The 27934-nt window shown below is 42.1% G+C and overlaps 1 protein-coding gene across 1 annotated transcript; it reads right to left on the bottom strand.

The window, feature by feature from the left end:
- Positions 1 to 27639, bottom strand: LOC135546040 (cullin-3-like). Its single transcript, XM_064974124.1, has 16 exons — positions 27389 to 27639; positions 23819 to 24016; positions 10354 to 10467; positions 9538 to 9698; positions 8852 to 8966; positions 8439 to 8667; positions 7848 to 7993; positions 7380 to 7556; positions 6323 to 6493; positions 3755 to 3862; positions 3260 to 3384; positions 3024 to 3120; positions 1508 to 1642; positions 1030 to 1216; positions 305 to 450; positions 1 to 192 (listed from the first exon to the last, which is right to left on the bottom strand). Exons 1-16 carry the CDS (start codon positions 27449 to 27451, stop codon positions 61 to 63), a joined length of 2304 nt encoding a protein of 767 aa, XP_064830196.1. The 5' UTR covers positions 27452 to 27639; the 3' UTR covers positions 1 to 60.
- Positions 27640 to 27934: the final 295 nt, after the last annotated feature.

Genomic DNA, 27934 nt, shown 5'->3' with positions numbered 1-27934 from the left:
CCCCCCCCCCCAAAAAAAGTATTGTTTATTTTTGTGTCAAGTTTGATTGAATTCACGCCCTTATGCTACATAAGTATACACTTTGCGATCCTCCGGTGTCCGTGCCAAATATTCCCGCTCAATGAGTCCTTCAATGCGCTTCTTGATGACTACAGGACTGGGGAGGAATCGCGATCGCAATTGCTGGGTGACCTGGAGAGATGGTACAAACACAATCAGAACCGGATCTTACATCTAATTACTGAGAGGTACAGACAGAAGTACCCCAAAACACCTCAATGTTCATACACTGTATTCCACTGACCTCTGCTACCAACACGTTATGCTGCATCTTCTTTCTAGACTTCATGATGCGGACGATGGCCGCCTCGATCTCGTGCTTCCTATCATCGTCCACTTTCTGCCGCGTCTCCTTCCTCTCCGGGTCCGTCTCTCCTTGCTTAGCGGCGACTAGCGACCAACACAAGGAAACCAGTTTCAGCCAGGCACCTCATATGACAGCTACACACACAGGACTATATCATTGGGCTCCCAAGTGGCGCAGCAGTCTAAGGCACTGCATCTAAGTACAAGAGGCATCACTACAGTCCCTGATTCGTATCCAGGCTGTATCACATCCGGCCGTGATTGGGAGTCCCATAGGGCGGCACACAATTGGCCCAGCGTCATCCGGGTTAGGCCGACATTGTAAATAAGACTTTGTTCTTAACCGACTTGCTTAGTTAAATAAAAATAAATTCCCGCTACACAGGTAAATCTTTGGCTGGGCTATCCAGACGAGTGGATATCAGTTGTGTTTTCACTAAAACTATCTGAGGTAGAATCAGAGAAATAGAATCTCATTATAATTCTGTGGTTAGAATGACCCTAGAAGGTTGGTATGCATACAGTTCAACGCCATGCTTCAGAAACCAATATTGAAACAAAATAAATCCTGGTTGTTTTTGTGCCATTTTGGTTTTGCATGCCATAGATCTTTAAATCTGTGTTCTACAAGAACGGTCTGTATGGCTAACTGGGTTTGTCTACCTGTCTGGATCTTGACGCGGTGCAGCTTGGAGGTGAACTGGTCGTTGACGGTGAACACATGACCGTTCTCGATCTCCTTGGACTTGGGCTCCTTAGTGAGGACCCGCTGGGTGGGCTTCCCGCAGGCCAGCGACTGCAGCGCTCGCACTAGCTCCCTCTCTGGGATGTCTGTCTCCTGCTGGATCTCCTACACAGCAGAGAGTGAGAGATGGGGAAAAGAGGATAGATGGAGATGAGGCAGAGGGATCCTTTGATCCATGACTGCACTATGCTGCTAAATTGTTTTTTAGAGAAACAAGAGTGTCTAACGTTTTCAGTTCAATATAACTTTATTTATTCTCTCAGGGAAAGACATTGCCAGACCACAAACTTGAACATCCTGCACATATAATAAAGATATCACTTTGCCCAAATACATCCCTACTTACAAACTTGACTTTATTCTGTGATGTGCTACGCATTCAATTAGCAGCTGTACCTCAAACATGGACTTCTCCCGGTTGTTGAAGATCATGAGTATTGTCATCTGGAAGGTGGACACCTGCAGTATGTGCTTCCTGGTGTTGGAGCCTGTTACTTGGGCACCGCCCACCCCCACCTCCAAGCCGTCCTCCTGGGAGGAGAGGAGAGGTCACAACCGGCCGGCCGCCTTCAGGTAACTCAGTCACACAGGAGTAATCAATGTAGCCTCTGTTCAATCACTGACTATGTCATGCTTATATAAACACACACAGTTGAAGTCGGAAGTTTACATACACACACACACACACACACACACACACACACACACATACATACACACACACATACATACAAGATCTTTGTCCCCAGGTGCAGTTGCCAACCGTAGTCTGGCTTTTTTATGGCGGTTTTGGAGCAGTGGTTTCTTCATTGCGGAGCGGCCTTTCAGGTTATGTCGATATAGGACTCGTTTTACTGTAGATATAGATACTTTTGTACCCGTTTCCTCCAGCATCTCCACAAGGTCCTTTGTTGTTGTTCTGGGATTGATTTGTACTTTTCACACCAAAGAATATTAATCTCTAGGAGACAGAATGCATCTCCTTCCTGAGTGGTATGATGGCTCTGTGAGCCCATGGGGTTTATACTTGCGTACTATTGTTTGTACAGATGACCGTGGTACCTTCAGGAGTTTGGAAATTGTTCCCAAGCATGAACCAGACTTGTCGGTCTACAATTTTTGTTCTGAGGTCTTAGCTGATTTCTTTTGATTTTCCCATGATGTCAAGCAAAGAGGCACTGAGTTTGAAGGTAGGCCTTGAAATACATCCACAGGTACACCTCCAATTGACTCAAATGATGTCAATTAGCCTATCAGAAGCTTCTAAAGCCATGACATAATTTTCTGGAATTTTCCAAGCTGTTTAAAGGCAGTCAACTTAGTGTATGTAAACTTTTGACCCACTGGAATTGCGATACAGTGAATTATAAGTGAAATAATCTGTCTGTAAACAATTGTTGGAAAAATTACTTGTGTCATGCACAAAGTAGATGTCCTAACCAACTTGCCAAAACTATAGTTTGTTAACAAGACATTTGTGGAGTGGTTGAAAAACTAGTTTTTAATGACTCCAACCTAAGTGTATGTAAACTTCTGACTTCAACTGTATTTATATGTACATTTTCTTATTCCATCCCTTTAGATTTCTGTGTATTTGGTATTAGTTGTGGAATTGTTTGAATATAGTTTGTTAACAAGACATGTGTGGAGTGGTTGAATAACTAGTTTTAATGACTCCAACCTAAGTGTATGTAAACTTCAACTGTAGCCCCCCCACACATCAATGTTCATGCCATATTCAAAGGCAAGTACAGCCTTCATACACCTGCTGTTATCAAGGCCTGATGTTGATATTAGTGGTGTGTGTGTGTGTGTGTGTGTGTGTGTGTGTGTGTGTGTGTGTGTGTGTGTGTGTGTGTGTGTGTATCAGTCTGTATACCTGCCAGCCAGTCAAAGGCTGTCCCCTGCATACCTTTTTGATTGGCCCGTAGAAGGTGGCATTGAGGTCTGCAGAGCCCATGTGATGCTGCAATGTAAGCTGCCTGCCGCTGTGTTTTGCCAGATAAAATCTATGGCCACAAAATCAGAAGACAGTCACACATTACAGCATTAAAAACAAACACAGACAAAGGACAGCGCCCCGCATCCACAACCTGCTGCAGGGTATTACATGGCCTCTGCTATGCAAAGTAAATGAGATAGACAAACCTTCTAAAGACTTCAAATGCATGTCGAGGAGAAGGGGGGATATTACATTTGGGCGTGGCAGACTGCGTTGGCCAGTAACCTGTCGTCAAAACCCTCACTGTGAGATCGACTCCACCCAACGACACCTGGGGATGGAAGTTAGATCTACGTCTTTCACTGAGGTTCCGAATTGTCAGAATGACCATCAAAAGCTCCATAAGATGTGCTCTTCGCTTTGAGAGAGCTAGGTTAAATAGAGAGCAATAGTAATGGCTTCTTTGGACAAACCATATGGGAAAATGAATGAAGTTTTTGATAAATGCCAAAAATATGGTCTGTGGTAAAGACAGGCTTAGGTGATCTTATATGTTTTGTCCCAAAACCCTATTCTTTCCCCATAGGAATGGCTGAACAAACCAGAGGTAACTCATTTCTATTTTTTTTAGGACTACAAGCTGGCGAGCTCTATGTTCCCCAGAACCAACACTGGACTGGTTCTGTGAGTGGGTGTCTCACCGCTGTTGACTGTAGATGTTGACGGAACTCGTCCATGGTTGTGTTTGAGATGCTCATGTCTCGGAACATGCCTTCTAGTTTGGAGGTGAACTGGCAACCACACTCCGTCTGGCCAGGGGAACCAGAGAAAGAGGAAGAGAAAGAGATATACGGGATGATACAGATCTATTAAACAACACTTCACTCGCACTATCGTTTCTGTCACACTGACTCTTCACTCAGCTGAGCTGTAGTTCAACATACAGTTTGTACGGTTCAAAAGGTGTAAAGTACTTAAGTAGTACTTGACAGTATGTTTTACTTAAGTCTTTTTTGGGATATCTGTACTTCACTATTTCTATTTTTGACAACTTTTAATTTTACTTCACTACATTCCTAAAAGAAATAATGTACTTTTGACTCCATACATTTTCCCTGAACCCCAAAAGTACTTTGTACATTTCGAATGCTTAGCAGCACAGAAAAATTGTGCAATTCACGCACTTATCAAGAGACCATCCCTGGTCATCCCTACTGCCTCTGACCTGGCGTACTCATGAAACACAAATGCTTTATTTATGAATGATGTCCGAGTGTGCCCCTGGCTCTCCGTAAATTTAAAAAACTAAGAAAATGGTGACGTCTGGTTTGCTTAATCTAAGGAATTCTAAGTTACTGGTACTTCTACTTTTGATACTTAAGTATATTTAAAGCCAAATACATTTACTCAAGTAGTATTTTACTGAGTGACATACTTTTACTTTAGTTATTTTCTATTAAGGCATCTTTACTTTTACTCACGTATAACAATTGGGTACTTTTTCCACCACTGGTGCAGTTCAAGTTAAAAATATATTGCATTGTGTAAAGTACCAGAACTGGGATCAAAATACAATTTAATAATAATTTAAAATATTTTAGCTTTGCAATTGAACCAAATCAAAAATAACCAAAAGTGCAAACCACGCCCACATGGCACCCCAAGCAGGCTAACGCAAATACTCAAAGTATTTGAAGATAGGTCTGGCATATACTTATATTGCAAATCTTAAGGTTGCACTTATTAGGTATTGAAGGTGCTACAACACAATGCATTCGGAAAGTATTCAGACCCCTCGACTTTTTCCACATTTTGTTATGTTAAAGCCTTATTCTAAAATTGATTTTCTCATCAACCTACACACAATACCTCATAATGATAAGGTGAAAACAGGTTTTTAGAAATTGTTGCAAATGTATTAATTCTAAGAAAACAGATGCCTTATTTCCATAAGTATTCAGAACCTTTGCAATGAGACTTGAAATTGAGCTCAGGTGCATCCTGTTTCCATTGATCCTCCTTGAGATGTTTCTACAACTTGATTGGAGACCACCTGTAGTACATTCAATTGATTGGACATAATTTTGAAAGACACCCACCTGTCTATATAAGGTCTCATAGTTGACAGTGCACGTCAGAGCAAAAACCAAGCCACGAGGTCGAAGGAATTGTCCGTAGAGCTACGAGACAGGATTGTGTCGAGGCACAGATCTGGGGAAGTTTACCCAAAAAATGCATTGAAGGTTCCCAAGAACACAGTGGCCTCCATCATTCTTAAAATGGAAGAAGTTTGGAACCACCAAGACTCTTCCTAGAGCTGGCCGCCAGGCAATCGGTGGAGAAGGGCCTTGGTCAGGGAGGTGACCAAGAACCCAATGGTCACTGACAACCATCTCTGTAGTACTCCAGCAATCAGGCCTTTGTGGTAGAGTAGCCAGACAGAAGCCACTCCTCAGTAAAAGGCATATGACGGCCCGCTTGGAGTTGCCAAAAGGCATCTAAAGTACTCAGACCATGAGAAACAAGATTCTCTTGTCTGATGAAACCAAGATCGAACTATTTGGCCTGAATGCCAAGTGTCATGTCTGGAGGAAACCTGGCACCATTCCTACGGTGAAGCATGGTGGAGTCAGGATCATGCTGTGGGTATTTTTTCAGCGGCAAGGACTTGGAGACTAGTCAGGATCGAGGGAAAGATAAACAGAGCAAAGTACAGAGAAAACCTTCACCAACCTCAGACTGGGCAAAGGTTCACCTCTAACCAGACAACGACCCTAAGCACACAGCCAAGACAACGCAGGAGTGGCTTCGGGACAAGTCTCTGAATGTCCTTGAGTGGCCCAGCCAGAGACAACATCTCTTCAGAGACCTGAAAATAGCTATCCAGCGACGCTCCCCATCCAACCTGACAGAGCTTGAGAGGATCTGCAGAGAAGAATGGGAGAAACTCTCCAAATAAAGTTGTGCCAAGCTTGTAGTGTCATATCCAAGAAGACTCAAGGCTGTAATTGCCAAAGGTGCTTCAACAAAGTACTGAGTAAAGGGTCTGGATGCTAATGTGTATGTGATATTTCTGTTTTTTATTTGTAATAAATTTGAAAAAATTACTTCCATTCCTTTTAGAATAAGACTAAGGTCACAAGATGTGGAAAAAGTCAAGGGGTCTGAATACTTTCCGAATGCACTGTATATCTGAAACAAACAGTTGATGAATCTGTTAATGGATGGAAGATCTTAAGATACTGTTCTTCCTCATCCTGTTTCCTCACCTTGAGTTTAGAGATCATGTTCTTCTCAGAGTCGTCCGAGACGCTCTTGTTGGTGAGCAGTCTCCTGGCCAGGTGCTGTTTGTAGTACCTCTCAAACACATCCTTCTCCTGCATGAACCTGAAGAGCACCATGGCCTTGTCCAGGATCGACTCCACCTCCTGCTCCGTCAACTACACACACACAGAACGAGAGGACAGCGAGTGTTACACGACCACACATACACACTTTAAATGATTACATTTGAAACACTGATTTAATCAAATATATTGAACTCCTTATACAGTGCGCTCTAAAAGTAAAGGGACAGTGACCCATGTGTGGTTGTTTTGGCTCTGTACTCCAGCACTTTGAATTTGAAATGATACAATGACTGAGGTTAAAGTGGAGTCCATCGGCTTTAATTTTAGGTAATTTTCATCCATGTCAGGTGAACCGTTAAGAAATTACATAACTTTTTGTGCATTTTAGGCGGCCAAAAGTATTGGGACAAATTCACTTATGTGTATTAAAGTAGTAAAAAGTGTAGTATTCGGTCCCATATTTATTGCATGCAATGACTACATCAAGCGTGTTACTCTACAAATGTGTTGGATGCATTTTCTGTTATATTTGGTTGCGTTTCAGGTTATTTTGTGCCCAATAGAAATTAATGGTAAATAATGTATTGTCATATTTGTGCGTATAACCTCACTCATAATTATTCACAATTTATTCCAGATTAACTGTAATCATGGTAGCATCCAAATTAATGTAGACGTGTTTAGAAATATATTATATTCTTATTTACAATAAAAGTGACACAATACATTATTTACCATTCATTTCTACTGGGCACAAAATAATCAGAAACACAACCAAATATGTGTCACAATCAAATGGCACCTATTCCTTATATTGGGACCTGGTGAAAAGTAGGGCACTATGTAGTGAATATGGTGCCATCGGGCTCTGGTTAAAAGTAGAGCACTGTATAGAAAATATGGTGTCATTAGGGACGCAGCTTGTGTGCCCTGAGGAGAGGAACGTTCCTCCCCATTACATCAGAAAACGACTCACTCCTTTTACGCCTTTCTTCAGCTTGTCGTCGATGAACAAGGAGAGGTACTCGGGGGAGCGCGAGTTGAGGTTGAGGAAGTATTCAAAGTCCCCTGCGATGGTCTGCTTGAAGAGCCGGTCGTTGTTGAACGACTCTAGAAGGAAGCGGTCGAAACGAGACTTCAGATCCAACAGACCCTGCAGAGAACAAAAACAAGAGGAAGGAAGAACACATGACATTATTGGAAAGCAATGGCACTTACTACATGCTCGTGTATCTGCCATCTAGTGGCAATATGGAGTATAACAACAGAAATTGCATCCCGACAGTGGATTTAAAAGCATTGAATTGGTATAAGCATTCACTGGAGTTTCCCCTATTGTTAAATCCATGACCAGGGAGTGTGGAAATGCAGCCAGAATGGGAATGTAGCCAGATAATTTTTTTGTGGACCCCCTGCCAATGATGTCACTTCCGGTGTAAATTACCTGGATGTAATCCACAGGGTTTTTGCCCTCGCCCTCCTCTGACACCAGCGCCTTGCCCTGCTCGCGGAGGTAGGAGCTCATGCACTCACACATGGTCTTCAGTCCGTTTGGCACTCTGCTAAAGAGCTTATACATACACGCCAGGTCTGTGTTCACGCATGCACGCACGCACGCACACGGGCACACACATCAGTACAAACACATTCGTATCCAAAGACCACCCACCAATATCTTTCACCATAAATATAGAATTGCTGACATTGATATCAAAACAATGGCACGTGTGGTGCCAAGTGTGCACACGATAACAACACATATTCACACAATGTACATTACTCAATTATTCTGCTCTGCAAAAGACCTCAAGATGTATGCAAATGTCTGACACTAACATCGGGGTGAAATATCCCTTTCATGGAAAAAGAAAAAAGTCTGGTGTCCCAAATGGCACCCTATGCCCTATATAGTGCACTACTTTTGACCAGAGCCCTATCGGCCCTGTCAAAGGTATTTCACTGCATAGGAAATAGGGTGCCGTTTGGGATGCAAAGTATAGCTGGGACTGGAGTAGTACTAGTGTGGCAAACTGACCCTCTGTCTTTCCGTTCTTGAGCATGTGGACGAGGCCCGAGTTCTCCATTTCCACGATGGTCTTCATGTGCTTGGAGATGAGCTCCCGCTCCACCACCTTCACAATGGGCTCTTCTGTCGTCTTGTCTAGGCAGTGCAGCACGCGCTCGATCTCCTCGTTTATTCGCGCCTCCACTTTCTTTATGTACACGCTTGCGCTGTTCTCCGCCAAAAACTTTTGACTTTCCATCTGGGAGGGCAAACAAACACGGGGTTAGGAGCGCCTTGGGTGACAGAGGGCATACACATGATGTACATATTATGATAATAGTAGGCAAACAACAAATATCAATGCAAGTCAACGTGCATGACATATAGCATTGATGCGAATGAAATGTATGAATAGATGTGGTGGGGAGGGGATTCTTACAAACCTGGAAGAACTCTGCAGACATTTCTAAAAACGGGGCCTCAAAGTCCTCTTCGTAAACCGACCTCCCTTCGAGGCCTAAGATCATTAACATCTGGCAGGCATTTCTGATCGCCCCCCTGAGAGAGAGCAAGAGAGACAGACAGACAGACAGACAGGGTCAGGTTAACTTGACAACTGTGGGAAGCATTGGGGTCAACATGAGCCAGCATCTATCTCTGTGGAACACTTTCAACACCTTGAAGAGTCCATGCCCCTATGAATTGAGGCTGTTCTGAGATAAAAGTGGGGTGCAACTCCTAATGTTTTGTACGCTCAGTGTATAGGATATCATTTAGGTCTGGGTCAGCTCAAAGACTATCAGATACTTTTTAAATTCAACAAAGAGCACAATGAAATAATCATGGATTACGGTTGTGGTTTTCTTCATCGAGAAAAACACTGCTTCCTTCAGCTCAGAAACTGTGGCTCTGTTTGAATTCCTTCAAAGTGCATCCTTCCCTCCTCCCTTCAAACAGTCGATGCTTAGACATGACTGGACAGATGAACACAAGCTTTCCGCCGCATGGCTTCCAGTCATTTCCAGTGATTACACTTATGTCATTTCAGTGATCCCTTCAACGAAGCTAGGAGTTTGTACACTTTTAAAGAAGTCGAACGGGACCTGTGTATAGGGTCATATTATTATACCTGTCCACCACTTCGCCCTTCCTCTCTCGTGCGATCATGTCCAGGAGGGTCTGTCGGAGGTGGTCTCGGATGCAGCCGTAGCGCACCACCTGGTCTCTGAAGATGATCAGGCCCAGGTTATAGACGTTCTCCACATTGTTCTGCTGCACATACACCCGGTCCTGGGAAACAAGAGAATGAGAGGGTGAATCATTCAAGGCTGATCTTGGGCAGGTTTTGCATTTCCCCCACTAATGGTTATGTTTAAGATTAGTGGACGGGAAGCTGATCTCAGATCTGTACCTCACCCCGGAGCGCGTTTGAGACCTGCAGCCAGGAAGCAATGCATTACCAGTCCAAGGGGGGTTACGAGATGACACTGTATTGAGAAATACAGTCAAATCCTAATAACTAAGAAGTGTGCACGTCTGATAAGCACAAATTGTGCATGTGAGCAGTTACGTTTTCTAAAAGTGTGATGATGCAAAACACAATGATGCAAAATGTAGCATCACTTTTAGATTTGTGCTGTATCTTGAAAACGTATCTGCTGACTGGAACAACATGAATGAACAAAATACTAAAAACATGTTTGTTTTTTGTAAAACATCCCTGGTTTACGACTGCACCTTGTAGCTGTCAGAGCCATGTATTTAGAGAGTTTGGACATTGAGGTTTCTGCATAATGATGCATTTACATGACCCTACAATACTATGGCAGCCATGTTAGCACCCCATTAATTTAAAATGGGGAATATTAAAATAATGCTATGTATGTCTAGAATTAAAACATAACTCTCTAAATACATGGCTCTGGTATCTGGTGGTGCCACTCACCATGTACATGAGGATGTCTCTGATCATGACCATGGCTGTCTGGTGGTCGTTCCAGGCTTGGTTTAGTGTTTGGAGGAAGTTGTTGTTTAGTGAGTTGAGGACATCTTCCCGTACCTATGGGGAAGCAGTAGCACAGTCAGGCAGAGAGGCATTCGTTTGATACTACAACACCACACTGATGACTTGGCACACTGAGCCCATCTCGCTTTCTCTGCATGACACACTCTCTGTCCGTGAGTCTCTCCCTCTACAAGCTCCTCTCTCTGAGTTTCCTCTCTCTGTATGGGACTCTAAAGAACACTGTGCTCATCAACTTCAGGCAGAGAAACAATCAAACAACAACAATTTAGTGAAACAGTTCCCAGCATACTATCTCAATGGAAAGTGAACCCCTCTCAGCTCACTATAATCGCCTACTGATGAATCTGTTGTACTTACACAGTGCATTCGGAAAGTATATAGACACCTTGACATTTTCCACATTTTGTTATGTTACAGCCTTATTTTAAAATGGATTAAATACAAAACAATCCTCAGCAATCTACACACAATAACCCATAGTGACAAAGCGATAACAGGTTTAGAATTTTTTTGCAAATATATTACAAATGAAAAACTATTTATTCACGTAAGAATTCAGACACTTTGCTAAGAGTCTCGAAATTAAGCTCAGGTGCATCCTGTTTCCATTGATTGTCCTTGACATGTTTCTACAACTTTATTGGAGTCCACATGTGCTAAATTCAATTGATTGGACATGATTTGGAAAGGCACACACTTGTCTATATAAAGGTACCACAGTTGACAGTGCATGTCAGAGCAAAAACCAAGCCACGAGGTCGAAGGAATTGTTCGTAGAGCTACGAGACAGGATTGTGTCGAGGCACATATCTGGGGAAGGGTATGAAAAAAATGTGCATACATTTTCATACTGGTCCCCGTGGGAATCGAACCCACAACCCTAGCATTGCAAGTGCCATGCTCTACCAACTGAGCCACATCATCACAAACCACTTTATGTCTCAATTAGAGGTCAGACGATTAATTAGGGCCGATTTCAAGTTTTCATAATTGGTAATAGGCCTTTTTGGACACCGGTTACATAGCAATCCACGAGGAAACTGCGCGGCAGGCTGACCACCTGTTACCCGAGTGCAGCGTCAAAAGGACCTTGTGGCTGCAAGGAGCCAAGGTAAGTTGCTTGCTAGTATTAAACTTAGCTTATAAAAAACAGTCAATCTTCACATAATCACTAGTTGACTACACATGGTTGATGATTTTACTAGGTTAACTAGCTTGTCCTGCGTTGCATATAATCAATATAGTGGCTGTTAATTTATCATCGAATCACAGCCTACTTCGCCAAACGGCTGATGATTTAACAAAAGCACAATCGTTGCATAAACATCCATGCCTTTCTTAAAATCAATACACAGAAGTATATATTTTTTAAACCTGCATATTGAGTTAAAAGAAATTCATGTTCGCGGGCAATATTAAACTAGGGAAATTGTGTCACTTATCTTGCGTTCCGTGCAAGCAGAGTATTAAACTTATTCAACAGTTTGGGCAGCATGGCTCGTTGCGAACTAATTTGCCATAATTTTACATAATTATGACATAACATTAAAGATTGTGCAATGTTACAGCAAAATTTAGACTTTGGGTTGTCACCCGTCCGAAAGAACATGGAACGGTTCCGTATTTCACTGAAAGAATAAACGTTTTGTTTTCAAAATTATAGTTTCCGGATTTGACCATATTAATGACCAAAAGCTCGTATTTCTGTGTTTATTATATTATAATTAAGTCTACGATTTGATAGAGCAGTCTGACTGAGCAGTGATAGGCAGGAGCAGGCTCGTAAGCATTCATTCAAACAGCACTTTACTGCGTTTGCCAGCAGCTCTTAGCAATGCTTGATTCACAGCGCTGTTGATGACTTCAAGCCTATCAACTCCCGAGATTAAGCTGGCAATACTAAAGTGCCTAGAAGAACATCCAATAGTCAAAGGTATATGAAATACAAATGGTATAGAGAGAAATAGTCGACATGTCAGAATTCCTATAATAACTACAACCTAAAACTTCTTAACTGGGAATATTTAACCACCAGCTTTCATATGTTCTCATGTTCTGAGCAAGGACCTTAAATGTTAGCTTAGCTTTTTGGACCTGAATGCCAAAACATTCAAGGAGGGGACGGTATTGAAAATCATACCGTCTGTATTTCAAAATACCACCGGTAAATGGTATATCGCCCAAGACCAATGGTGTAAATTGCAGTGGTCTGAAATAATTAATAGAATGGACCTATCCTATTGCGATGATTGAAATGACACCCACCCTTTATTTAAGAGTACGATGTGTCTCAACTGATAGCAGGCACAACACAAAAACCTCAGATGATATGAAATAGGGTCTAAGCTACAACTTATGCAAATATGAGTTCATGGACTTTTTGATAATTGATAATAAAAAGGCAATAAAGGTTCAAAAAAGGAACATTTAAATAAAAAAAGGTCCTCAATAAACAATCACATATTTTGACCACACTGTAAGCTTTTAAATGATATCAAATTCAACCGTTTATATTTTCCAGTGATAAAGACATGGATGTCTCATTGTATGGTAGGGTGTGCAAAATGGGTCAACTTTGAGCACCTTTATTTTTTATTCAACCTTCATTTAACGAGGCAAGCCAGTTAAGAACAAATTATTTTTCACAATGACAGCCTATGTAAAGGCCTCCTGCAGGGATGGGTGCTCGGATTAAAAAGAAAAATACAGGACAAAACACACATCACGACATTAGAGACAACACCACATAAAGAGAGACCTAAGACGACAACATACCATGACAGCAACACATGACAACACAGCATGGTAGCAACAACATGACCACATGGTAGCAACACAACATGGCAGCAGCACAACATGGTAGTTGCACAAAACAGGGTAGAAACCTTGTTGGGCACAGACAACAGCACAAAGGACAAGAAGGTTTGACAACAATACATCACACAAAGCAGCCACAACTGTCAGTAAGAGTGTCCATGATTGAGACTTTGAATGAAGAGATTGAGATAAAACTGGTGTTTTATGTGGAGGATGAGGGCTGCAGTATATCTTAGATAACCATCTTAGAAGGGAGTGGAGGGCCTTTCTAAATAAGAAACAACCAGTGGGTCTTGCGACGTGTATACAGAGATGACCAGTTTACAGATGTGTATAGAGTGCAGTGATGTGTCCTATAAGGAGCATTGGTGGCAAATCTGATGACCGAATGGTAAAGAACATCTAGCCGCTAGAGGGCACACTTACCTGCCGAACACAAAATCCGGGGAGAGGCCAGTTGGGTATAAGACTATCATGCCCAGACGGCATCCCCAGCCGCGCCCTCAGAGCATGCGCAGACCAGCTGGCTGGTGTGTTTACGGACATATTCAATCAATCCCTATACCAGTCTGCTGTTCCCACATGCTTCAAGAGGGCCACCATCGTTCCTGTTCCCAAGAAAGCTAAGGTAACTGAGCTAAACGACTACCGCCCCGTAGCACTCACTTCCGTCATCATGAAGTGCTTTGAGAGACCAGTCAAGGACCATATCACCTCCACCCTACCTGACACCCTAGACCCACTCCAATTTGCTTACCGCTCAAATAGGTCCACAGACGATGCAATCTCAACCACACTGCACACTGCCCTAACCCATCTGGACAAGAGGAATACCTATGTGAGAATGCTGTTCATCGACTACAGCTCGGCATTCAACACCATAGTACCCTCCAAGCTCGTCATCAAGCTCGAGACCCTGGGTCTCGACCCCGCCCTGTGCAACTGGGTACTGGACTTCCAGACGGGCCGCCCCCAGGTGGTGAGGGTAGGTAACAACATCTCCTCCCCGCTGATCCTCAACACTGGGGCCCCACAAGGGTGCGTTCTGAGCCCTCTCCTGTACTCCCTGTTCACCCACGACTGCGTGGCCACGCACGCCTCCAACTCAATCATCAAGTTTGCGGACGACACAACAGTGGTAGGCTTGATTACCAACAACGACGAGACGGCCTACAGGGAGGAGGTGAGGGCCCTCGGAGTGTGGTGTCAGGAAAATAACCTCACACTCAACGTCAACAAAACTAAGGAGATGATTGTGGACTTCAGGAAACAGCAGAGGGAACACCCCCTATCCACATCGATGGAACAGTAGGAACAGTAGTGGAGAGTAGCAAGTTTTAAGTTCCTCAGCATACACATCACAGACAAACTGAATTGGTCCACTCACACAGACAGCATCGTGAAGAAGGCGCAGCAGCGCCTCTTCAACCTCAGGAGGCTGAAGAAATTCGGCTTGTCACCAAAAGCACTCACAAACTTCTACAGAGGCACAATCGAGAGCATCCTGGCGGGCTGTATCACCGCCTGGTACGGCAACTGCTCCGCCCTCAACCGTAAGGCCCTCCAGAGGGTAGTGAGGTCTGCACAACGCATCATCGGGGGCAAACTACCTGCCCTCCAGGACACCTACACCACCCGATGTTACAGGAAGGCCATAAAGATCATCAAGGACATCTACCACCCGAGCCACTGCCTGTTCACCCCGCTATCATCCAGAAGGCGAGGTCAGTACAGGTGCGTCAAAGCTGGGACCGAGAGACTGAAAAACAGCTTCTATCTCAAGGCCATCAGACTGTTAAACAGCCACCACTAACATTGAGTGGCTGCTGCCTACACACTGACACTGACTCAACTCCAGCCACTTTAATAATGGGAATTGATGGGAAATGTTGTAAATATATCACTAGCCACTTTAAACAATGCTACCTTATATAATGTTACTTACCCTACATTATTCATCTCATATGCATACCTATATACTGTACTCTATATCATCGACTGCATCCTTATGTAATACATGTATCACTAGCCACTTTAACTATGCCACTTTGTTTACATACTCATCTCACATGTATATACTGTACTCGATACCATCTACTGTATCTTGCCTATGCTGCTCTGTACCATCACTCATTCATATATCCTTATGTACATATTCTTTATCCCCTTACACTGTGTATAAGACAGTAGATTAGGAATTGTTAGTTAGATTACTTGTTGGTTATTACTGCATTGTCGGAACTAGAAGCACAAGCATTTCGTTACACTCGCATTAACATCTTCTAACCATGTGTATGTGACAAATAAAATTTGATTTGATTTGAATATAAATAGAGAGAGAGCTTCCTACTGCCTGAGCTATGTTGTTGATGATCCTAGGCGTGCAGCCTAGGATCGACCCTTGGGATACACCCTTGGTGACAGGCACTGGCTGAGACAGAAGATGTTCTGACTTTATACACTGCACTCTGAGGTAGTTATAAAACCAGACCAAAGACCCTTCAGAGACACCAATACTCCTTAGCCGGCCCACAAGAATGGAATGGTCTACTGTATCAAAAGCATTGGCCAAGTCAATAAAAAATAGCAGCACAACATTGCTTAGAATCAAGGGCAATGGTGACATCATTGAGGACCTTTAAGGTTGCAGTGACACATCCATAACCAGAGCGGAAACCAGATTGCATACCAGAGAGAATACTATAGACATCAAGAAAGCCAGTCAGTTGATTATTGACAAGTTTTTCCAATACTTTGATAAACAGGGCAAAATAGAAATTGGCCTATAACAGTTAATAAGATCAGCTTGATCTCCCCCTTTAAATTAAGGACTAACCATGGCTGCTTTATAAGCAATGGGATGCACACCAGAGAGGGGAGACAGGTTAAAAAAGGTCAGAGATGGGCCTAAAACTGTTTGAATGATGTCTGTAAGTATAACAGAACTCATATGGCAGGTGAAAACCTGAGAAAAACCCAACCCGGAAGTGGGACATCTGAGGTTTGTAGTTTTTCAAAGCTTTGCCTACCGAGTACACATTGAGATATGGATGAGGTTACACTTCCTAGGGCTTCCACTAGATGTCAACTGTCTTTTGAAAATTGAATGAGGATTCTACTATAAAGGAGGGGCTCATGAGACCTGTTTGAGTCAGTGGTCTGACATTGTGCCTCGGTCTCATGACGCGCGCTCCCGACAGAGTTACCTCTCGTTCCAGTGCCTTTTCTGAAGACAAAGGAATTCTCCGGTTGGAACATTATTGATGTTTTATGTTAAAAACATCCTAAAGATTGATTCCATACATCGTTTGACATGTTTCTAAAGGACTGTAACTGAACTTTGAGTTTTTGTCTGGATGAAATGCTCACGCCTCATGAAGATGGATTACTGGGCTGAACACGCTAACAACAAGTGGCTATTTGGACATAAATTATGGAACTTTATGGAACAAATCAGTCATTTATTGTCGAACTGGAGTGCCTTCTGACGAAGATCATCAAAGGCAAGTAAATATTTATGGTGTTGTTTATAACTTTGTTGATTCCAAAATGGCGGCTATTCCTCTGGCTGTTTTGGGTTCTGAGAGCCGTTCTCAGATTATGCTTTTTCTTTAAATCTGACACAGAAGTTGCATTAAGGAGAAGTCTATCTTTAATTCTGTGAATAAAACTAGTATCTTTTATCAATGTTTATTATGAGTATTTCTGCTAAAATCACCAGATGTTTTGGAATCAAAACATTACTGCACGTAAGGCACCAATGTAAACTGAGATTTTTGGATATAAATATGCACATTATCGAACAAAACATACATGTATTGTGTAACATGATGTCCTCTGAGTGTCATCTGATGAAGATCATCAAAGGTTAGTGATTAATTTGATCTATATTTCTGCTTTTTGTGACTCCAATCTTTGGCTGGAAAAATGGCTGTGTGTTTTTTTGACTTGGCGGTGATCTAACATTGATCTATGTTGTGCTTTAGCTGTAAAGCATTTTTTTTAATCGGACACGATGGGTAGACTAACAAGATGTTTATCTTTCATTTGCTGTATTGGACTTAATGTGTGAAAGTCACATATTTCTAAAAAATATTTTTGAATTTCGCGCGCTGCCTTTTCAGCGGAATGTTGTCGAGGTGTTCTGCTAGCGGAACCCCTGCGCTAGAAAGGTTAAAGAAGAAAAGGTCTAAACCATCTGACCCAGATGTTCTTTGGGGGTCAAATTTAAGGAGCTCCTTTAGCACCTCGGACTCAGTGACCGCCTGCAGGGAGAAACTTTGTAGCGGGGCAGGGGAAAAAGAGGGAGGAGCTTTAGGGCTAGTCACATGAGAAGGGGTGGGAAATTAGGAAATGTTGGACGGGCAAGGAGGCATGGCTGAGTCAAATAGGAATCCTGACTTAATGAAGTGGTGATGAAAGAGCTCAGCCATGTGCTCCTTGTTAGTAAAAACCACATCAACAACATTAAGGGACATGGGCAGCTATGTGGAGGATGGTTTATTCTCCAGGTCTTTAACCATTTTCCAGAACTTTTTGGGTTTAAACCCTGAGAGAGAGAGAGAACTGCTCCTAATTAACTTCTTAGGGATATGAAGTATCTAACTTTGGCCTTCCGGATAGCCTGAGTCACTTATTTCTCATATACCTGAACGAGAGCCAGTCAGCCTGAGTATGCGTGTGCCGAGCCTTTCGCCAAATGCAATTCTTGATGTGGAGTAACTCTGCAAGATCACGGTCAAAGCAGGGTCTGAACCAGTTTTAATTAAAATGTTCTTTATGGGGGCGTGTTTGTTAACAATATCACTGAAGATATCAAAAAAGAAAGTCCCAGCTTCTTCGACAGACAGGATCAATTTGATTCTATACCAATTAGAGGTCGACCGATTATGATTTTTCAATGCCGATACCGATTATTGGAGGACCAAAAATAGCCGATAGCGATTAATCGGCTGACTTTAAAAAAAATGTATTTGTAATAATGACAATTACAACAATACTGAAGGAACACTTATTTTAACTTAATATAATACATCAATCAAATCAATTTAGCCTCAAATAAAATGAAACATGTTCAATTTGGTTTAAATAATGCAAAAACAAAGTGTTGGAGAAGAAAGTAAAAGTGCAATATGTGCCATGTAAAAAAGCTAACGTTTAAGTTCCTTGCTCAGAACATGAGAACAAATGAAAGCTGGTGATTCCTTTTAACAGGAGTCTTCAATATTGCCAGGTAAGAAGTTTTAGGTTGTAGTAATTATAGGACAATTTCTCTCTATACGATTTGTATTTCATATACCTTTGACTATTGGATGTTCTTATAGGCACTTTAGTTTTGCCAGTGTAACAGTATAGCTTCCGTCCCTCTCCTCGCCCCTACCTGGGCTCTAACCAGGAACACATCGACAACAGCCACCCTCGAAGCAGCGTTACCCATCGCTCCACAAAAGCCGCAGCCCTTGCAGGGCAAGGGGAACAACCACTCCAAGTCTCAGAGCAAGTGACGTTTGAAACGCTATTAGCGCGCACCCCGCTAACTAGCTAGCCATTTCACATCGGTTACACCAGCCTAATCTCGGGAGTTGATAGGCTTGAAGTCATAAACAGCTCAATGCTTGAAGCACAGCGACAAGCTGCTGGCAAAACGCACGAAAGTACGGAACCGTTCCTTATTTTATCTAACGGGTGGCATCCATCAGTCTAAATATTCATGTTACATTGTACAACCTTCAATGTTATGTCATAATTACGTAAAATTCTGGCAAATTAGGCGGCCCAAACTGTTGCATATACACGGACTCTGCGTGCAATAAACGCAAGAGAAGTGACAATTTCAACTGGTTAATATTGCCTGCTAACCTGGATTTCTTTTAGCAAAATATGCAGGTTTAAAAATATATACTTGTGTATTGATTTTAAGAAAGGCATTGATGTTTACACATTGGAGCAAGATGGTCCTTTTTCGTGAATACGCACCGCATCGATTATATGCAACGCAGGACACGCTAGATTAAACTAGTAATATCATCAACCATGTGTAGTTATAACTAGTGATTATGATTGATTGATTGTTTTTTATAAGATAAGTTTAATGCTAGCTAGCAACTTATCTTGGCTTCTTTACTGCATTCATGTAACAGGCAGTCTCCTTGTGGAGTGCAATGTAATCAGGTGGTTAGAGCGTTGGACTAGTTAACTGTAAGGTTGCAAGATTGAATCCCCGGGCTGACAAGGTAAAAATCTGTCATTCTGCCCCTGAACAAGGCAGTTAACCCACCGTTCCTAGGCTGTCATTGAAAATAAGAATGTGTTCTGAACTGACTTGCCTAGTTAAATAAAGGATAAATAAAGGTGTACATTTTTTTTTATTTTTTTTTAAATCAGCCAAATCGGTGTCCAAAAATACAGATTTCCGATTGTTACGAAAACTTGAAATCGGTCCTAATTAATCGGCCATTCAGATGAATCGGTCGACCTCTAATACCAATATACAGAGGCCAGGTCATGAAGGAAGGCTTGCTTGCTCATTAAAGTTTTTTAGCAAGCGTCTATGACAAATCAGGACAGGACATTGCACTGAGCAGCCATTATGAACACAGGCTGTAAAACAGTGATCACCAGACTGGTACCTATCAGGATTATTTGTGAGGATAACACTGAGGAGAGTATCCTTTTCTGGGTGTTTGGAGTCATACCTTGTGGGATTGGTAATAATCTGAGAGAAATGTATAGGGAGTCCCATTGCTTTAGGACTTGGTTAGATGGTTTAAGCATGTCCCAGTTTAGGTCACCTAGCAGGACAAATTCAGACTTAGTGTAAGGGGCCAGGAGAGAGCTTAAGGCAGCTAGGGTTCAGGCCGGTGCTGAAGGAGGATGATATAACGCCCTGCAACAGTCAACAAAGGGATATTTGAAAGTTTACATTTATTTAACCAGGTAGGTTAGTTGAGAACAAGTACTCATTTGCAACTGTGACCTGGCCAAGATAAAGCAAAGCAGTTTGACACATACAACAAAGTTACACATGGAATAAACAAACATACAGTCAATAATACTGTGGAAAAAGTCTATATACAGTATGAGCAAATGAGGTAGGATAAGGCAATAAATAGGCCATGGTGGCAAAGTAATTACAATATAGCAATTAAACACTGGAATGGTAGATGTGCAGAAGATGAATGTGCAAGTAGAGATACCGGGGTGCAAAGGAGCAAGATAAATAAATAAATAAATAAATACAGTATGGGGATGAGGTAGTTGGATGGGCTATTTCAGATGGGCTATGTACAGGTACAGTGATCTGTGAGCTGCTCTGACAGTTGGTGCTTAAAGCTAGTGAGGGAGATATGAGTCTCCTGCTTCAGTGATTTTTGCCACTTTATGACCAGTTCTTCCATAGCAAAACATGTTTGGAAAGTTTTGTTTAAATCAAACTGGATGCTGTCAAAAAGGGATTGAATTCAAATGGATTTACCCTATTACTCTGATTGTAAATGTGGGGGACAAGAACAGAATGTCAATGGGAGAGTATTTGTTTTAATTCTGAGATGCCAATTGGGTGGTGTTTTTTTAAGGCCACTGCTGAAATATTGACATCCAGAGCGATGATTGATAATCTAAAAAGTTAGGCATGCCAACCTATATAGGCCTATGGTGACTGTAGTACAGCCATACTGGCAGTCAGGAGTCATGACCACTGTCATCTGATGCCTCTGATTGTCATTAGTAGCCTAGAAAACTTGCTAACGGCCGGTACTCAGCACTCTATTGTCCCTCTATCACTCTGACATCAATACAAATTAAATCTAAAAGTAAATACTTCATGAGAGCCCTGGCATTCAGAGTTTGAGCAGAATAGGATCACCTTCTGCACAGGGAGAGACAGCTTCTCATAGCTGGTTGATGCATGGAATGAAAGTGTTCCTGTTGCGTTTCTATAGGCTATGCTATGCAATCTGTTAAAAAGAGGAGAATCCCATTAGCTTTCTATAGGCTAGGCCTACTATATGTACGTCTCAGCTTTCCAAATATTAAGCAAATTGCTTCGCTTTTCAACCAAAGTTGCCTAACTGGCTTGCATGAAAATGAACCGTGGGAAAAGCGTATCCATTAGCTATTCTAGTGCATATGGAAGACGTCTTTTTTTACCCTGCCCCTGTTTTCCGACAGGTGCATGATAATCACCCACTCACATGATTTAGTATATGTAAAGACAAGATTAAATTGAGAATAGTCTGAATGATGAAAATATTATCATTTTTTTCCAAATTTTTCAAATCATAGCTGCATGCATTATGTAACCTAGTCCATAGGCCTATATGCTTTGCTAAGGTTTGTATCACAACTGAAGTGGCCAAATAAATCCAAAACGTAGCCTATATGCTCAAGACCCCTGGAACATGGTTGGAGAGCCCATAGCCTACACAGCCTGGTGAAACGTGTTCTGACTGAGTTTTGACTGGCCACTATTTAATAAATTCCAAGAACACAGGATGAGATTTCTCGTGCTGCTATATTTAAATTAAGCACATTAATCTGCTTTACAAACAGTGTAGCCTACCTGGGATATTAAAAAAGTAACTGCACATAACCTCCATTCGCTATTTGAGTGCAGGCTATGGATGATTTTCATTTTTTGTGGGCCATTCTAAATAAAAAAATAATTCCACACATATGTAAAGACCAGATTAAATGGAGAATACTGCGTGAGGATATTATCAAGTGCATGTCAAATTCTGAATGTGAGACTAATGAGGTGTGTGTGTAGCCTGCGCAAGAAAAAGAGCAGAGCACTTCCCTTTCATGCAACTTTTTTCATATCATCATTCTTTGCTTCATGCAGCCTTAATGTATTAGAAATCAAAACATATAACCTAACGTTTCTATCACAACTAAAGTTGAATAAATAACTGTAAATTAAGCATATTGGAGGACCTGTTTCTTTGTTAACCGCTCAACACCGAATAGCCGCATGTGCGCACTCCATCGAAAATCGTTTGGGAGAAAAATACCCAATTTTATTCAGTTATGTTCAATTGTATTACTCTTACTATAAAATAATGCCACCGGAATTATAAGCAAATATTGCCTGATAAATGAACTAGTGTACCCAACTGCCATATGGCACAGCCAGATCAGGGCCTACCAAAGGAATATGCTATTCTGTTCTTCTGGAATAGGCTACATTTTCTTCCTGCCTAAAAAAAAATATTTATTGTGATGTGCTGGCTATATTAAATTGATTTATTAGATGTTTTAAAATGTAGATGTTCCAAAGGTCCGCATCAGTGGCTATAAGTGGAAACCGGAGATGCAAAGCATCTTTATGTTAATTAAATGGTCAATTACCGTGAGACCGGCAGTTATTTAAATGACAATCAACCAGCTGAAAAAATGTAATGACCGCCAAAGCCCTAGCCCTGCATAGATATTTAATTGGCCCAGTAATGTCATTGTATCCAAATAGTTTGCAGACCCCATAGAAACCTGTCACGGCTTTAAGATAATCTGATGCTGCTTCCTGCTGCTACTCATTCAGTGGAATATGTTGACCTACATGGTGTGTGTGGTTTAAACATGAACGTTATAGGGATCATGTGATAGGATAGTTTGTGGAACTAAATCACACAAACACTTTCCCAAGGTCAAAGGCTATCACAATCACTGATTCAAGCACCAAAAGGCAGATCGATCTGCTTCCTAGTACCTACATAACTCGACAAAACACAAAGCAAAAACAAAAATCCTGCTTTGCTCTCCGAAACAGAATACTTTTTCAATCAACCGAGCTTGTCATAGATCAGGACTGTGTGTGTTTACTGAAAGAGAGCTTTCAAATCTCCAGTCAGATGCCTTTGGGCCCGAGTGGAGCTGGGCCTTCTGATAGCCCCATTCCTCAAACTTAACTCATTTAAATTCCAACCACTAAATATAAGGCTTCTGAATGAATGGAAGCAACTCATGTTTTCCGGATAGTTTGCTTTCTTTTGCAAGTTCGCCGCATCCAGCCATAGTCAGACAGATTCTCTGAGCTTTCCACAGTAATTGGTTTAATATGAGCACTCCACTTCATCACGCTGTCAGCATACCAAACAGGCCCAACACTGAACAGGGCAATTGGCCTGTAATTTAATATTGCCTGGATTCGATTAACAGACAAGGTTTGTTTCCTTGCTTTTCAGCAGTGAAAATGTTATTATGGTCGAGGTGAGTAACATCTTGTGGTCAAGCTCAGTGACTATTCTACCACTGTAGAGATCCTGTAAGACAGAAAATACTCTGCCAGTGATTTTACGACGGTGATTACTGCCATACACAAATCCAGCAAAGGGATGTTAATCCAGACCAGGGTAGTGTTCATGAAAAGTCAAACTAAAGAAATCTGGCTGAAACAGGGAGGGACTAGCTGGACTGGTCCAATAAGAAACGCTCGTTTTCATTGTCTGTTGTAAAACGTTTTAACATTATTCCAATACATGCCCTAATGAACAGCACCCAGTACTGAATCAACTCCCCGACTTGCGCTGGGATGAGCACGAGTCTACCACCCTGCGTTCATTGGCCTTACTTTGTTGATGAGATGCTCAGTGACCACCTCCCGGAGGCCTGTGTAGAGCTTCTCGCCGTGTTTGTGCAGCACCATGGTGTAGGCGTTCCTGTAGAGCTCCTCGAAGCTCAGCCCGCTGTTGTTCTTCCTCTGGATCTCCTGGATGGCATTCTTCAGAAGGTCCCAGATGTTGTTGACATACTTCTCGTCCATCGTCATCTGCAGTGGAGAAAGGGAGTGAGAGGCGAGCAGACAAATAGACTGACAGGCCAAAGTTTCGGGGATCTTTGGCTCCCTCGTTTGAGGGAGAACTGGAGCAAAGCAAGCTTGATAGACACCATATGCATAGCCTCCATTTTTATCAGTCTCCTGCTAGGCTAGCCTACTTCTTTAGGTCAGCAACCTGCGAGAGAGACGAAACAAGTCAACACTTGCTGCACTTCTGCAACCCCAAAACCCCTACTTATTTAAAGAGTGCTTATATTATATTGCAATATCTAACAGTTTGAGTGTAACATTGATAAAAGAATGCTCCTCCTGAAAATTCATGATTTAAAGTATATTAAAACAAATCACTGTAAAGGAAACAGAGGTGTGTCCCTATTTGTGTTCCGTGTGATGAACTAAGAGTGCAGGACTGCAATATCATGACAATATTCCCAATAAGGTTCCATCCAGTCCATAGCATGAATGAAAGTGCTTTATATTTATATATCATATTGCTCACGGCCACCTCTAACTGTGCCTCGTAACATTTGCCTTTCCCCCAAATTCTCATTTTAACTGGACAAACAGTAACTGCACTGTAGCCAACCATCCCACTCGGATAAACATGGCCATATTCACAGCTTGATATAAATCCCTTGTCACCTTTGGCTGTCACACTCAAACATAGCCTGTTAAACCTGGAGGCTCTCCAAAGTGAGGCTGGCCAAAAGCTGCATATAAGGTGTCTGGATATGGCACCATTCAAACACAAGCATATTTCACAGGAAGTATCGGTGTGATTGGACAGGGTTCACAAGAATCCGGGAGGTAACATAGCAGGACAATCCATGACCCTACTCAACCCGAGAACAATTATGCAAGGTTGGTATTTGGATTTCTTATTGGAGTGAGGGACGGGGATCCCGATGAAGTGAAACCCTCTGCAACTAATAGGCCTTTTACTCACAAGTCATTTTTATAAAACCTAGAAACTTACCACAATAAATTAACTGTCTTGTATCCCACTAATAATCCAGGTACAGGGCCTGAACCTTTTTCGGACCATGATTGCACAGTTTTGTTTCGCTCTGGTCAACGTTAGTAGAGGAAGTGCACTAACACCCTGGACCAGAACTACACAAAACAGTCCTATTTTCTGTGGTACTCAACATCATTTTAGTCTGTGGCCAGACTAATTGCTGATTCTGAGGACATCTCTGAATGTCTGAAATGGACCCTAGGAAGTCCTAGCCAAGACATAAAACAAGAATTTTAAAGATCTATTCTACACCATCTCTCTGCATATCAAAAGTGTGTTCCAAAGTGGCTTCAGCCGCTTCACATGGGTTAGTGTGAAACTCAGTAGATGGCAAACTGGATAGAATCTGAGGAGCACTCATATCCTTCCCATCCCTTTCATGATAATGATTTAAAGTTTTGTCATATGGAGATCTGAACAGCAAGGGGAGGTAACATGATCTGATGGCAGTGAACGTTCAACTAAACACTGGGCTAAGCACATGATCCTTTCATTTAAGGCCTAAGGTAATTTGACGTTTATGATGAGTCACTGCCTTGGTGAAGATTAAACTAACAAAACTGGCAAAACTAGCTACCGGATGTCACAATAATTAACATAGACGCTAACTACCTTAAGCTCGATGCTTGCTCTAAACGTTAATGCGAAAGAGGTACGGTTTTGGAAACACAAGTAACGTATCTCTCATATCAGCGAGAAATAATTTTATAAAAACAAAATGTTAAATTACTACACACATTAATAGGGTTAGTGTTCCCACATGGCCATATTTCCACGCTTGTTTACAGAAGACAGACAAGAGGAGACCAACTGTGCCAATTAGCTGTCTAGCCTGTTCCGAACACCCCTGTAAGCATAACTGGGAGGAAGTGTAGTTCATCAACTGGAGGCACACATTTATACACTTATACAGTGAATAAGTGAATAATAAGTGAATAATTGTTTTTATTTAAAATATAATTTTTCAGGCCTCCTGCGTGTTGCAGAGGTCTAAGAAACTGCATCACAGTGCTCGTTGTGCCACTAGAGATCCTGGTTCAAGTCTAAGCTCTGTCGCTGCCGGCCGTGACCTGGAGACCCATGGGGAAGCGCACAATTTGCCCAGCGTCGTCCAGTTTGGCCGACAGGGGAGTTCTTGCCCCATCGCGCACTAGCGACTCCTGGGCCGGGCACAATGCAAGCTGACACGGTTGCCAGGTGTACGGCGTTTCCTCCAAAGCATTGGTGCGGCTGGCTTCCGGGTTAAGCGGGCACCGTATCAAGAAGCAGTGCGGCTTGGCTGGGTTGTGTTTCGGAGGACGCATAGCTCTCGACCTTCGCCTTTCCCGAGTCCGTACGGGATTTGCAGCGATGGGACAAGACCAACTACCAATTGGATACCACGAAATTGTGGAGAAGAGGGAACAAAATATATATAAAAAATATTTTAAAAATAGATTATTTGACTGATATGAAAGGGCCATTTGTTTCGAAAACCTTTTCCCAAGCAATGATTATTTACGTTTATAAACTTTAAAACACGGAGTCGGAATTGTAGTTCACATGGAGCCAGCAGTGGGCAAAGCTAACTGCTGGAAACCCTATGGAGAGAAGGGATATCGAGAGCTACTATAGGGGATCATTGAGGATTCAGTGGAGGGACATCCATCATAACTGAATACTGATCTTCTGAAAACTGATGTCAACCAATAGCTTACTCCCATCAGCTTTTGTCCATTAGTTTTAGCAAACTGTTTACAAATTAAACTTAGGCTAACGTTAGCTACTTCAATCTTCAAAGACAAAGTATCTAACGTTACATTAACTAGGTGTAACAGTCGATGCTAAAGTTAGCTATCTATCCAACAGTTAAAGATAGTCGGGGTATCGAAAGGTTTTATTGGCATGTAACTCAAGAACGTGCTTTTTTATTAACAAAAAGAACGTGATTCAGCAAACCATGTCATGCAGAATAACAACAATTATCTCCAGTCCAACCCACCAGTTTCTGATTTGACCTAACTTTAAATAAAACAAGTCGTTCAGCCTCAAACAAAGCTACGAACCCAAATATTTAGTTAACTAGCTAGAAACCATGTTTTTCTCCGGGTAAAATAACAGTTGGTCGTTCGCTAGCTAATAATTGTCTGACAACAGTAATGTTACTAGCTACTGTATCTAACAGTAGGTAGCTAGCAAGCAGCTATCCATAACCTCTTGTAGGGGGTAGCTAGCTATCTACTTGTTTTTACTGAAAGACCGGCCTTGCAAACTGCACTCCCCAGCTAGCTAGTTACTCGAACCTCGGTGGTCCAGTCACCGCCTGCTGCTGGCAGGGACAGGTCCTATTAGCGGTGTGTACTTACAGGAAAAGCTCGTATCCTCATCTTGGTGTCCTTTTTTGTGCCGCCTTTGCTGAGATTGGACATGGTTACCTCGTCTGTGTGTTCTGTTTTTTCATGAAAATATTATCTGGTTAGGTACAGGGAAGTATACTTGTGGAGCTTCCACTCGAGCCTCACTAGTCCGTAGTTGGTTGTTGACAACCAAACGGCAATGTTTCTCTAACGTAAGATCTCCACACTCAGCAATGGCGGACAACCAAGCTACAGTTCTCACTGCGCAGAGCTCACACGATGCAACTCACGCGAGACTAAGGGTACTGGGCTGGGAAGGGGTAATTTTCTCATGAATAAAATGTTTTGATCAATAAATTCCATTGGGCTTTGCCAAACACTTAAATAATTATATATAATATATGACATTTAGCAGACGCTTTTATCCAAATGACACATGACAAATCCAAATACTTAAATGTTTTTATAGCATTACCACCCACTCCATCCCAGTTTACTAGGAATTGTTTGGGCTCTGTCTCTGCCAGTGGAGGCTCTTCAGAGGAGGAAGGGGAG

This window comes from Oncorhynchus masou, chromosome 9 (genome assembly GCF_036934945.1).
Source record: "Oncorhynchus masou masou isolate Uvic2021 chromosome 9, UVic_Omas_1.1, whole genome shotgun sequence".
Taxonomy (NCBI): Eukaryota; Metazoa; Chordata; class Actinopteri; order Salmoniformes; family Salmonidae; genus Oncorhynchus; species Oncorhynchus masou.
The sequence above is the reverse complement of the archived record's forward strand: the minus strand, read 5'-3'. Positions and strand labels throughout refer to the sequence as shown.